The following is a 14,995-nucleotide window of genomic DNA, read 5'->3' as shown; positions in this document are numbered from 1 at the left end:
AGCTAATAAATGCTAAAACTGGGGCTCAGATCCAGGCCTGACTCCAGAGCTTGTGTGCCTGACCACCCTGCTGTCCTCCTTTTCCCTTTGTCCCCAAGACTCCCAAGTGCTTCCATAGACTCGGTACGTCCCAACGTGAATCTCCTCTAAATGATAATCTGTGTGAAGGTGTGGTCATGTGTGGATTACTGCTCTGTCCCCAGCACCTACCACTTCTCTGTTATTTAGGGACCATATGATTTATTTTATGTGTCTCGATTTTCTTTTTTTTTTTTTTAAGATTATATTTATTTATTTATTCACAAGAGGCAGAGACACAGGCAGAGGGAGAAGGAGGCTCCATGCAGGGAGCCCAATGTGGGACTCGATCCCGGGACTCCAGGATCATGCCCTGGGTTGAAGGCAGACTCTAAACCGCTGAGCCACCTGGGGATCCCCTTCTTTTTTTTAAGATTTTATTTACTTATTCATGAGAGACACAGAGAGAGAGAGAGAGAGGCAGAGACAGGCAGAGGGAGAAGCAGGCCCCATGCAGGGAGCTGGATGTGGGACTCGATCCCGGGACTCCAGGATCATGCCCTGGGCTGAAGGCAGACTCTAAACCACTGAGCCACCCGGGAATCCCCTTCTTTTTTTTTTTTAAGATTTTATTTATTTATTCATGAGAGACCCAGAGAGAGAGAGTGAGAGACAGAGACAGGCAGAGGGAGAAGCAGGCCCCATGCAGGGAGCTGGATGTGGGACTCGATCCCGGGACTCCAGGATCATGCCCTGGGCTGAAGGCAGGCGCCAAACCACTGAGCCACTCAGGGATCCCCATGTCTCAATTTTCTATTAAATGCCAGACATGTATAGGACAGTAAGTCGAGAGTGAAAAATATGCCTATAAATGGGCACACCTCTGCTGATGTGAAGTTGGCTCATTCTGGTTAGGACCTGAGCTGGGTTTGGGTTTCGTCTTTAGTGTACTGTTAGCTTGACATTCCCCAGTAGTTGTTGCTGTGCATGAAGAGTGCGGCCTGGGTTCTGTTCAGTGTTGCTTTACCCACCTCTGCTTTCAGCAGCCCCTGCAGTAGAGTTAGAGATGGTTATTTCTATTGTCCTGGTCCAGCCTGTTTCTTGGGGAGTCCCTGTGTGTGCCTGGGTCATAGTCACAGGGCTTTCTCAGCATCCCTGTCTTTTCTCATCTTGGCAGCTCTGTGTCTGTGGTTGGCCCTGAGTGAGAGGTTCCTGCCCCTTCCCCAGTGGTAGCATAGGATCCAGATATAGGATTGTGCACCCAGTATGGTTTGCTGCTCTAACCCCATGTTAGAGGGTTTTTTGCTCAGTCCCCCCACCAGCAGGAACAGGCATCCGTCTGTTGGTGTCCTGGAAGTGAGTTTCCTGCTTCTCATTCAGCGGCAGATGGGTTATGTTTCTACTTCTCCCCTGGAAGCAGTGGAAATTTCCTCGTGCTCTGGGCCAATAGTTTGCTGCCCCAATAGGTTAAAGCTTTTGCCTCGCATGAGAAGGAAGGTCTGGGAAGCTGGGTCAGATAGAGGGCTCTTTCCCATCTCCTTCTCCACACCTTGTCTTTCTCGTGAGCACCTGGTGAAGGCTGGTGGGAATGAGCTTTCAAGTGAGTGCAAATTCCACTGTATCTGGAGATCCAGCTTTCCAGACTGACACATTAGACCACATGTAGCCTTTAAGAATTTATTGAAATCTGGGCAGCCCCGGTGGCGCAGTGGTTTAGCGCCGCCTGCAGCCCGGGGTGTGATCCTGGAGACCCGGGATCGAGTCCCCCATCAGGCTTCCTGTATGGAGCCTGCTTCCCCTCTGCCTATGTCTCTGCCTCTGTCTCTCTCTCTCTCTCTCTCTCTGTGTGTGTGTGTGTGTGTGTGTGTGTGTGTCTCATGAATAAATAAATAAATAAAGTCTTAAAAAGAATTTATTGAAATCTTAATCTGATTTTTTTCTTTCCATTCTGTGGAGACCGTGTCCTCCCCCTGTGCTCTGCCAAAAATGAGAGTATTCATGCTCCTTTCCTTCTCTCTTTAGAGGGGCTTGTCCCTCTAGAGAATTCATTTTACTTGACTGCTTTCCAAAATCATTCTCTGATGGCCCTAAGAAGACTTATGATTTATTAAATTATCTGGCTTTTTCTCACTGGTAGAGTAAGAGAAGCAGTCTTTGCATATCCTAAGCAGAAGCCAGTCTGGGTCACCTATAATGCTTCTGTGCATCACCCCAGGGAGCCCATTTTACATTTGAAGGAGCTGAGGCCCAGGCAGTGACTTGTCCAGTCTATGACAAAACTGTGACTAGAATCCATTCCAGAGCTTCTCTCCCCTGGCTTGCAGCTACCTCTGTTTTGCCTTTTTCATTTTTTTTTAAAGCTGAACTGTAGCTCTTCTGGGTGTGATTCTTAGCACCACTGACTCTTCTTCCAGAGAAGGAATGAAAAAAAAAAAAACAAAACAAAACCGGCATCCATGGGTCCATGGGCAGCCTCGGTGGCTCAGCGGTTTAGCGCCACCTTCAGTCCAGGGTGTGATCCTGGAGACCCGGGATCGAGTCCCACATTGGGCTTCCTGCATGGAGCCTGCTTCTCCCTCTGCCTGTGTCTCTGCCTCTCTCTCTCTATGTCTCTCATTAATAAATGAATAATATCTTTAAAAAAAACCGGCATCCAAGTGTAGAGATTATTTCCCTTTTGTGCATTAACAATATCAAAGATAATAAGCCTTGAAATTTAAGGCATTATGGAAGAATCAGTAGGCTCCTTGGTTTCAGAAATGATTATTTTCGAACTTCACCTTCTACATTTTTCTTCTCAAAGGTTGTTGAGTGTTACAGTGACTTTCTTCAAGGTGCTGGGATAATCTAAAGTAAATTCTGGATTTTACTAAAGTTTGAGGTCATCCTAAAGCTTTTTCTACATTAATTACATGTTTGATTACTCTAATCAAATTTGCTTTCTAAATTCAGTATTTTCTACAATCTTCATTGGAGGTTGAGACTTAAGAATAGCAAAGGATTTTTTTTTAATCCCATATAAGCACTTGGTTTTGCAAATGAAAAACTTCCACTTAGGTGAAGTGACTTAGCAAAGGTCACACAGGTCATTAATGGCAGAACTGAGACTATAATGGGGAGCTCTCCTCTCTCTTTTGACAATGTCAAAGCCATTATAAGAAAAAAAAGATATATTTTCCTAGAGAGTTGTTTTACTCAGATATTACTTTTCGTAGGATGTGAAAGAGTAGTTCTTTTTATAATAAAACACCAGTATATTTTGAAGAAAGATGGAAATGAGCACTAATTCTTAAGGCAGAACATTAAATTTTTAAAAAAACAAAACAGAAAACTCAAGGCTCTGGGATGTATGCTCACTCTCTGCCAGTGGGAGGGCTGGGGGAGGAGGAGAAGCACTGCCCTGCACCCCACTTTGTGCTCAGTGTGGGCAGCCTGCTAAGATAATGTGATTGTTGGGAGCTGCAATTGAGTTGGATTTCCATCAGAACATTCCTTTTTTGTGAGTTCTATGGCTATTTTCCAAGTATGGAAAATCATGTAAAGTTAGCCAGTGTCCCCTAGCAGCCACCTTTCTCCAGCCTTCCTGCCACCAGTAAGCATGTTTTCAATAATAGACTTCCCAAGGTTCTAGTTTAGGCTTGTGGGCCATGTTCAGACACTGTCCAAAGAACAAAGACAAAGACCACATCATCTTACATTCCCACGCAAGAACAGCGGTGCCATAACTCTGCCCTTCCCCCCTCCCCGCCCCCACATTATCAGAGTTACACATTGTCTCCTCTGGTCACAGGATTAATTTTTCAGCTGCGATTTTGCAGGTAATACAAAGCTAGTCCTTGCTATCAGAAGCTGGACATTTGGAGACAAATCCAGTTCTGGCTAGAAATAACGTGATCACAAAGCTTTTTAGTGTATGCGCCAATAAATTAACAACATAAAGATAACAGGAGTCTGTCACCAAATGATTGGCTTTGAAGGCCATTTGCACATTAACTTTAAAAAGAGGCTTGCCTGTCCATTTCCTCCCCCTTCATCCCCACTTTGGCCAAGTCCCATTAATTTTGTTGAAGGTTTTATTTTCTGCTGAAAATGCAGGAAATTTAGACAACTCTCTTGGAATGCCCCCAAAACTAATACAAACAAAATACATATGCTTCTCTTAAGGAAACTAAAAATAAATGATTTGAAATTTTTAACTGTATCAATTCTCTCTTAAAAGGAAAAGGAAGTTTATATAATGAGGCAACCGTGAGTACTCTGGACGGGGTAAGACCCTGTCATAATTGCCAGCTTGTCTGTTAGACATGAAATCAAACTTAGTACAGAACTTGTTCAGTGTTCATTACCAACAGGGACAAAAAACCATCAGAAATGTCTGAAAATGGACCATTTTTTAAGGGTCTTTGTTTTAACATTTGAAATTTTCTACAACAAAATAAGTATGCTTTGGTTTTGGGTGGGTTTTTTTGTTTTGTTGTTTTGTTTTGTTGGAGTAGAAAATGTGATCTGGGATCCATTTCTGAAATGAAAGCTGTATGTACTAAAAAAGAGAGAGATAGAGAGAGAATGAAAAAGATGTGATAGTCTCCACGTATTTTGCTCTCTACCAGTGAGCCATCAGATTTTATCTCTGGAAAAGCTAATTTTGACACAATACAGGGGAAACATGGTTGGTTTTTAAAACATGTCTTTTTATAAAACCTTATGTTATTCCATAAATGTAAGTCAGTTTTTCCTATACATCTCCTCTTAAGGGACTAGTTGTATGAAAAAAAAAATTTTTTTTAAGTTTTATAAAGTAATGGGAATGGGATCTGGGGCACATATTAAACTCTAAGAAATGTGATTTCTAAGTTCTTTATAGTTACAGTAATTGAATTAATTTATCAACTTTGGAAAAGCATTTATCTTTTTATAGTGTCTAAGATTTTTCTTCTTTCAAATACATTATTTTAAGAAAACACATGGTACTTACTGTGTTATGCACTATTTTAAGGGCTTTATAAATGCTACCTCATTTAATCTTCATGCGAAAAAAATCAAATAGCAACCTTTCTAAATACCATTTGAAATTCTGACACCCAGATGGTGATGTGATTAGATAACATTTAGGTGTGTTTAAATACTGAGATTTGGATGATTTTGTAATTGTAAAGAAACTAATCAAATTCATGCTAATTTTTCATCTTTTCACAAGTAGTGATTACTACCCAGTAATGCTTTTTAAAAATGAAACATAGGGCAGCCCCAGTGGCCCAGCAGTTTAGTGCTGCCTTCAGCCCAGGGTGTGATCATGGAGCTGAAGTCCCACATCTGGCTTCCTGCATAGAGCCTGCTTCTCCCTCTGCCTGTATCTCTGTCTCTCTCTCTCTCTCTCTCTGTCTCTCATGAATAAATAAATCTTAAAAAAAAAAAAAAAGAAAAGAAACATAAAGGGTTTCATTTGCTTATTGCCATTCTTGGTAGGTACCTGCACCAGAATCTGATTCAATCATAGCAGCAACTTGAAGATTCAAATAACTTGTAAGTTATAATTACAAGTTATTTGATAATTTTCCTTGGGAATTAAACAAAAGTTTAATAATAGATCATTAGATCTCTTGGAGCCTTCATGTTATGAAGAACTTCTTGTCACCCAGAAGAGACTCTGTGTAGAAGAATCAAAGACCCTGGTCCCCACCCCGAGCTCGACCTCCCTTCTTCATCACAAGCCAGCACCAACTTGCCAGCCATGCGAGCTATCATACCAGGAGATCCTCTAACCTCCAGTTGAGCATCCCCATGTGAAGCCATATGGAGCAGAGACCTGCTGTCCCCATCAAGCCTCACCCAAATTATTAGCAAAACAAATGATTGCTATTCTAAGCAGCTAAGCTTTGGAACAGTTTGTTACACAGCAATAGGTAGTAATGATTTAAAAGTCACAAAACAAAAAAATAAATAAATAAAAAAATAAAAATAAATAAAAGTCACAAAACGTGATGGTAGGAATATATCGAAAGGTACCAACAGTAACAACAAATGTAAGTAAATTAAACTCACTTAACATTTGGAAACATCAGATTAGATCTACAAATCATAAAACCTAGCTATATAGTTGCTTTGAACTATATGTGTTTTCAGTAACACAGAAAGTTTGAAAATTAAAGGCTTGGAAGTTACAGATAACCTGGCAAATAAAAAAATGAAGATGGCATAGCAATATTAGTAAAACATACACTTTACTAAAATAAACAACATGAATTAAGAGAAACAGTACATAGTGATAAAAAAAAATGTTTAAAAAAAAGATGGCAGTTGTGAACCTAGAGTCACTCAGAATATATGAATCACTTGGAAGAATTGATGAATCCTTTCTCATTTTGGGAAATTTTGACCTAACTATCCAGAAGTGATGACTCTTTCAGACAGTGAATGTTAAACGGAATAATTATACATGCGGGTGAGAATGAGGGCAAGAAGCTTCCTATATTGTCAGCATCCATGTATTGTCATTGCTCTTTAAGCAACATCCATTAACAATACAAATACAGTTTTTTCACCAATCCCTCTCCTGGAATCTGTCCCAGAGAAAAAGAAGGACAGATCTAACAACATGCTTATTGCATACTTGCTCATAGAAATGAGGAAGCAAATAAATTGGATGCCTGTTAGAAAGTTGTGTCTTACATATGCAATAAACTAATAATACTGTTGCTACTGTTTTGCTTTGAAATCCGTTTTCTTGGGCAGCCCGGGTGGCTCAGCAGTTTAGTGCCGCCTTCGGCCCAGGGTATGATCCTGGAGTCCCAGGATCGAGTCCCACATTGGGCTCCCTGCATGGAGCCTGCTTCTCCCTCTGCTTGTGTCTCTGCCATTCTCTCTCTCTCTCTCTCTCTGTCTCATGAGTAAATAAATTTTTTTAAAATCTTAAAAAAATAAAAATAAAAAACTTTTCTTTCAGAATGATTACAAATAAAAATGTCTATTTCCTTGTGTAGATCTACAGTCCAATCTGTTCTAAGATTTTATTTATTTATTTGTTTATTTATTTATTTATTTATTTATTTATTTATTTATTTATTTATGAACACAGAAGGAAAGGCAGAGGGCAAAGCATACTCCTTGCCAGCTGCAGAACTCGATCCCAGGACCCTAAGATCATGACCCGAACCAAAGGCAGATGCTTAAACTGTCTGAGCCACCCAGGCATCCCCAAACTGGTTTTATATTCATTCTGCCTAAAGAAACATATCTTAGAGTACAGGTGTCTCATACATTATCTCAGCTTATTTTACTATGAAAAAAAAATCTTTATTTCACCTTCACATTTGGAGGATATCTTTGCTAGTTATAGAATCCTCTGGCTGCCTTCAAGATTTTCTCTTTGTCTTTGGCTTGCAGAGTTTAAGATGATGTACTTACATGTGTGTTTTTTTGTTTTATTTTGGGTAGATTTGGGGGATATTCTCTGAGCTTCTTGGACCATCATTTGATTCTTTCATTATTTTACTGCTCAGCCATTACCTCTTCAAGACTCTGTTAAGTCCACTGTTGAACCCATTTATGTGTTCTTTCCTGCTAATAATATGTATTTTTTATCTTCTAGCATTTACATTTGTCAGTTTCTTATAGTTTTCAACTCCACTAAAATTCCCCATCAATCCAAACATATGTAGGTTCATAATAGATTTTATAAAGCATAGTTCCTTTAAATTTCTTGTTTGATATTTTTATCATCTTTGTATCTCTTGATCTAGTACTGCCAATTGCTTTGTCTCTTAAATGTGAGTTGTTTTAACTTGTTTTTGTCTTGTACATTTTGGTTGAATGTTAGACATTAAACTTTGTATACACTGTACAGGCAGAGATATATTGTATGGGGATAACCATAGCTTTTTATTTGCTGCACCAGATAGTACCTATTTTTTACTTTGTAGGCCATATAGCCTTTTTTTTTTTTTTAAGATTTTATTTATTTATTCATGAGAGGCACAGAGAGAGAGAGAGAGGCAGAGACACAGGCAGAGGGAGAAGCAGGCTCCATGCAGGGAGCCAATATGGGGCTCGATCCCGGGTCTCCAGGGTCACGCCCTGGGCTGAAGGTGGCGCTAAACCGCTGAGCCACCCAGGCTGACTGCCATATAGCCTTTGAGGTATACTTTATCTGTCACTAATATATCAAATTAATTTATTTCAATTAATATTTACATGGTATATCATCTTCCATCCTTCTGTTTTAGACCTAACTATATTTGAAGTGAGTTCTATCTAAAATTTCTTGTGGGTAGCATATAGTTGTGTTTTTTATCCACTCTGCCAATCTTTGGTTTTAATTATTTAGACCATTTGCAACTAATGCAATTATTGATAGATATATTAGAGTTTAGGTCTGCCATTTTACTGTTTTCTGTTTGTTCCCTCTTTTTCATATGTGTCTTGTTTTTCTGCCTTCCTACAGATACTGGAATAGTTTTTTAGAATTCTATTTTGATGTATGCATGGTATTTTTGTGTGGATCTCTGTGTAGATTTGCTGTGAACAGTATACATACATGACTTGTCACAGTCTAGTATTGTTGACATTTAACAGTTCAAGAGAAAAGTAGAAACCCTTTCTGGCTTTAAGTCTCTTGGCCCTCCCTGGTTTGTAATATAATTGTCTTAGCTGTTCCCTTCTATACATTCACATCAGACAATGTTACGATTTTTTGCTACAACTTTGGAACATAATTTAGAAAACTCAAGAGGAAAAGGAAAGTCTATTGTATTTACCTCTATTTTTGTTCTTTCCCTGTTCTTTCTTCAAGAGATTTGTTCATTGTTTTTACTGTCTTGTAACTGTTTCATGTTTAGATTCCCAAAGGCTGTTGACTGAGAAAAGAAACAAAACAATAGGCTATTTATCTGTAAGTAGAATGATTGAAATGACAATATAGAGAATTGAAGTCATGTTCCTGAATTAGGCACTTTTCTTGGACTTGGTAAGACCCAACCACCACTTAACACTGTGGGAGTCTAATGATTTAGGGCAATGCCATGATGGGAGTGCCAATAAGGATCTAGTAAGTGAGGGGCTGAGTAAGCCCCAAATTTCCTGTCAAGTTGACAAGTCTATAATTTATTATGTTTGATTCCTAATTGTGACCATCTGAATTCAAAAGACTTTCACTCAAATACTTTAGTAAGTGATAAACCTAATTCTAAAGATTCTTGACAAAAATCATCTGGAAGAGTTTGTGTTACCTTTTAAATGTTATAATTTTAAAGCAGTTATTCTTGTTCTGATTAATTCTGTGTTAAGGAGAAAAACACTGTGTATCTGGCTTTTCTTTCTTTATCAGGCACAAGACCTGAATGTCATCGAAGAAGTCATTCGAATGATGTTGGAGATCATCAATTCCTGCCTGACAAATTCTCTTCACCACAATCCAAACTTAGTGTACGCACTGCTTTACAAACGAGATCTGTTTGAACAGTTTCGAACTCATCCTTCATTTCAGGATATAATGCAAAATATCGATCTGGTAAGTGTAAATGGAGATTTTGCGATTCTTAAATATCAAAGCAGCAAAAGTTGAACAAACACCTCAAAAGTTAGAATCCCTTCTTTGAACATAAAGTATATTTGTGGTCGATTCTGCCATAATAGTTATTGTATTCCATGTGTGTATTTTATACACACATACATATATTTAATAGAATTGAAATCATACTTTATACAGTTCTGCATTCTGCATTTAGATCATCAGCATTTTTCTGTGGTATCATCAATTCATTGAAAATCTCACATTTTAATATCTGTATAACCTGTAATGTGGATGTCCCAAAAGAATATTTAACCATGGGGTGCCTGGGTGGCTCAGTTAAGTGTCTGCCTTCAGTTGGGGTCATGATCCCGGGGTTCTGCTCAGCAAGGAGTCTGCTTTTCCCTCTCCCTCTGCTCCTGCTCTCTCTCAAATAAATAAATAAAATCTTTAAAAAAAAAATTTAACCATTATCCCATTATTGCTCATTTTGCATATTTCACATATTTTGTTATTTCATAATTCATGAAGAGTTTGTAAATAAATCTTGTCTCACCTTTTTTCAGTTATATTTTTGGTATATAGTCTTAGAAATGGAATTATAGTAGTTTTTACTGTCAGAGGATATCAATACGTGCTGCCAAATTGCTTTCCAGAAACATTGGGCAAGTATATGCACCTGTATATCATCTGTTTCCACATTTAATCCAAGAGGGTCCGTCTCACTACATACATTCTTGCAGCTTTGAGTATTATAATTATTTTAATATTTGTCTTTTTATATCAAAATGGTTTTTCATTATCATTTTTATGTTAATTTCCCTCCTATCTGGCAGAACAGTTTTCACTGGTTTATAAACTTTTACCCTCTGTCTTTCCTAAAAGTGTTTTTGCCCCATTTTCTATTGCTGTATTAGTGTTTTCCAATTCAGTTTGATTACACAACTATTTCTTCTTTTTTCCTCACAGACTAATCTCTTTAATTAACATACTAGGGAAAAGCTTGAAGAAAATAGCAACAAATATATTCAACAATTTTTTTTTAATTTTTATTTATTCACGCAGAGAGACACACAGAGAGAGAGAGAGGCAGAGACACAGGCAGAGGGAGAAACAGGCTCCATGCAGGGAACCCGATGTGGGACGCGATCCCAGGACCCCAGGGTCATGACCAGGGCTGAAGGCAGATGCTCAACTGCTGAGCCACCCAGGTGCCCCCTATATTCAACAATTTATCAAGTAAACCAAATGCCATGAACAGGTAGCATTCAACCCTGGAAAGCAACTGACATTTCCTACTGGTAACTTACTCATTGTAGTAGAGCAAATGAGTAGGAAAAAAGTCATCCATGTATAATAGGATCATCTCATTAAATGCTAAAGATATTGTATGAAAACAGTTCTGAGGAAACTGTAAATAGAATATTTCTCTTTTTTCCCCATTTATTTTTTTTTTAATTTTAATTGCAGTATAACTGGTATACAGTTTTGTATTAGTTTGAGCTGTACAATATATAGTGATTCAGCAATTTGGACATTACTCGGTGCTCCTCAGGGTGAGTGTCCTCTTAATCTCCTTTGCCAGTTCACCCGTCCCCCGCCCGTCTCTCCTCTAGGAACCATCTGTTCTCTATAGTTAAGAGTCTGTTTTTTGGTTTGTCTCTTTTTTTCTTTGCTTGTTTGTTTCTTGAATTCCACGTCTGAGTGAAAATCATATGGTTTTTGTCTTTCTCTGACTTATTTCGTTAGCATTATGCCATCTAGATCCATCTCTATTGTTATAAACAGTAAGATTTCATTCTTGTTTATGGCTAAATAATATTCCATTGCGTTTATGCACCACATCTTCTTTATCCATTTGTCTATCAGTGAACACTTAGGTCGCATCCATAGTTTGGCTATTGTATTTACAATGCTACAGTAAACATAGAGATGCATATGACTTTTCAAGTTAGTGCTTTCATGATTCCACAATCATTTCTTGAGTAACTAATCTGATTCACAGTACCAGGCACAAGAGTAAACTGAAGAGCCAACATCCCTGTCCTTGTGTTACTTACATTCAGGAAGACATTCAATAATTAAATTAACACATAAGTATATAAATCTGTGATTTCAGTCCTAATAAGCATATGTATATACCTTTTTCTGAGATGGACACCCAGAAGAGGAATTGCTGGGTAATGTGTATTATGCCAAACTGTTTTCCATGGGGTGCTACCATTTAACTCTCTGACCAGTGGTGTGTGAGAGGTTCTGTTACTTCCCATGAACACTTAGTTTTGTTAGTTTTGTGATGGCACCTCATTATGGTTTTAATTTGCAATTTCTTGATTACCATTGAGTATGAGAATACACACACACACACACACACACACACAGTTGGATTTCCTCTTTAGTGAGTTTCTATTCAACTCCTTTGCCAGTTTTTCTGTTGTTTATCTTTGTGCAGATACTTGATATGTTCTAGATTCTAGGCATTTCCTGATTATGTGTTACAGACATCCAGTCACTAACACAGCTAGAGATCTCCAGACATAACTTTAAAACTCTTCTCAAAGTGCTCAAGCAGAGTCAATAAAATTTTCATTTCCATTCTTTTCTTGGAGACTTGCTTCCTGCTTTCTGCTCCAGCGGTGTGCTCAGGTTCTCCTGCAACATCTTAGGAATTTCCTTCACCTGGCCCCTTTAGTTGACCTTGGCTCCTGTGTCTTCCTTCCTCTTTCTTGGTTTACTGCTTCATGTTGACAGGAGTGTGTACTGTGTAGTAGCTTTCTGGGGAAAGGGTATGAGTGAGGTATATTTCATTTTAATTTTCAATTTATAGATAAAGAAACCAGCTTAGAAAGATTTTTACTTGCTCACAGTCACACATTCAGAAAGTTCTGTAGAGCCAGGACTCAGAACAGGCAGTTTGATGATAAAGTCCATGCCCATGTTTATAATCATCATGCCTCACACTACTACTGGACCCCTTCACTAAATGTTCCCACGGTTTCTCACTCACTGCCTGAAAACATCTAGCCATTCCCACAAACCTGGAGATTTTACCATTTACTTTCTCCCTGAGGATCACTTCTAATGATGCCAAATCAGGCTTCATTCCACCAGTGGTAGAACTGAGGATCCTTCTTAGTAACAAGGTGGTTGACAGTTGACATCCTTCAAAATATCTCAGAAAGACCATATTAGTTTCTGAAAAGACACATGAGTACCATGAGAAGGGTTTAAACTGCCCCTATTCAAACCTTACTCTCCTTTGAAAGAAGTAAAGAGCAGGGTACAATTGAGGAAACAGAAGGGACCCCACTGTATATCACACAGTATGTGACCACATGGAACTGGAAGCAAGGTGTTAATTGGACTTACGTCTAGTGCTTACCTGCCTGTGGTTGACAGAAGAAGGGGCCACTTACAATTACCTGTGTTCAAGGGAGAGGACATCCTGTGGTAAATATTTGGCCATATGCTGTTACATGCGTCTTAAAACAAGATAAATAAGTGCCTAAATGTTGTTGAGCACCGGCTAAGTGCTAGGAATGAGACTGAGTACTTTCATAAACATTACCTCTTTTCTTCTTTTTTCAAATTCTTCTTAAAACAGTAATCTAGGTATGACTACACCATTTTACAAATAAGAAAGCCAAGATGTTGATAGATGGTTTCTCAGGTGATTTTCACACAAACCGCACCTGAGAATCATTGTCTTAAATAATGATCACATATTGGCATAGGTCATGACTCTGGATAATTTGCATATACAGTGTCTCATTTGACCCTTAACCATCCCTGTGAGGGGGGCAAAGCAGGGCTTTGTGAGGAAAAATTTTTGGCCCAAGGTCACTTAGCCAGTAAGTCAATTCAGCCAGGCTTTGAACCCAGATCTTCTCATTAGAAACTCCATGCTTTCAGCATTCACTTGGATAAACCTAAAGTAAGATTTCAAACAAGCAGGTTTTCCAACAACTTTTTATCAAATACTGCCATCCAAAATAGTGTAGGGCACAATGGAAGTTCATTCAAAAAGCATTTTAAAATCTTTTACAGATTTTGAAAAGAATGCCATGATAGAGATATAAATAACGTCTCTACTTTTTGCTTCTTTTAGCACTTTGCCTTCCCCGTCCTGGCCCTAGCTGCCCCTGAAATTTGGCTCAAGATTTTGCTGTATCTTTTTTCATGGAGTTAACCTTGAAAAGTACTGGATAAAGGAGACTATGAATTACTGTTATTTTTAGCTGACAGGGAGTTCAGAGTTGATATTTTTCATAAGTCATTCAGCAGTGTTGAATATCTGAGACAGAAGGGACTAACCTTGGAGTACTCTTAACTTCTGCGGAAGGAGTTTGACATGTTTTCCAAATGACCAAGTTTCCAGTAGCCACGGTTACATAGCCCTCCATCTAACCCATAGGTGATACGATATGGCGGAATCAAGTAGCAGGACAATAGAATTAACAACACCAAATGAGAAAAGATGTGAAAGAAATTTCATGACTAAATATAAGTAAAGAACAGAAGCAATGAACAATATCGGTTGTGTAGTGTGTTAAAGGCAACAACTACTTTTATCTCTGGACAGTGTAAAATTCATGTTAGATTTTGTGCGCTTCCAAACCTGACCATCCTTACTGAGCTCCACACTAGTGCATTCGGTTGCCTGCCTGACCATCCCACAAAGTTGAAGAAGGTTAAATGAGAATTCTTTGTTTTCTTCAAAAAATCAAACACAAAATGAATCAACTTTCTTCTGCAGCCCTCCTTATCTCAGCAAATAACATTAATATCTACTTAATTTCTTAAAGCCAAAAAAAGAAGAGGAGGAATGATGAATTCTGTTTGGAATAGGATGGGAAATTGCAAGTCCAAAGAGCTCAGTCCAGGAAAGCCTGTATGAGAGGGTGCCTCTGAGCTAAGACTTGAAGGAGATCAAGAGTGAGCCATGCAGCTATCTGGGGTCAGAGTGTTCCAGGCAAAGGAATAAAGGGCTGAGATGGAGGCATGTCTGTGTCTCACTCAGGAGTGAAAGGTAAACCTGCTTACTGACCAATATAAAAGATATAGGTTCCCTAAGCTCAGAGTTCTCTTCCTATAATATAACCTACTACATGTATGGGAGTCATCCGGCCCTCATCACACCACCTTTGTGCAATGTGGGACTGGGAGAACCCATAAAAAATGCTAATGCTCTGATTGCTGCTGTTGCTTGACTAACAACTGTCCTTTATCGCTGACCCAGAAATCTCCATATCCTTCCAGGATCCACAAAACAGTTAACTTGCAAGTAGGGCTAAACTCTTCAATTCTTGACAATGTGTAATGGTATAATATTTGAAGGTAGACTTCAAATAAGTGCAAGATGACTATTATAAACTCTAGGCCAACCACAAAATAAATAAAGAAAGATAGAGAGATAAGTGGTAAGCCAAAGATGGAGATAAAATAGAATTATATGGGGCAGCCCCGATGGCC

At 38.7% G+C, this 14,995-nt stretch overlaps 1 protein-coding gene across 15 annotated transcripts in view; it reads left to right on the top strand.

The window, feature by feature from the left end:
• The window catches only part of DYM (dymeclin), a 344,551-nt gene that overhangs the window by 276,089 nt on the left and 53,467 nt on the right, over positions 1–14,995 (top strand). For all 15 annotated transcript variants that reach the window (XM_026006032.2, XM_026006027.2, XM_072734786.1 and 12 more), the window contains one exon: positions 9,341–9,523. In XM_026006032.2, coding sequence (XP_025861817.1) covers positions 9,341–9,523 — 183 coding nt within the window. The remainder of the gene's footprint in view (positions 1–9,340; positions 9,524–14,995) is intronic.

This window comes from Vulpes vulpes, chromosome 13 (genome assembly GCF_048418805.1).
Source record: "Vulpes vulpes isolate BD-2025 chromosome 13, VulVul3, whole genome shotgun sequence".
Classification (NCBI taxonomy): Eukaryota; Metazoa; Chordata; class Mammalia; order Carnivora; family Canidae; genus Vulpes; species Vulpes vulpes.
Note: the sequence above shows the minus strand (reverse complement) of the source record. Positions and strands in the feature narration are given on the sequence as shown.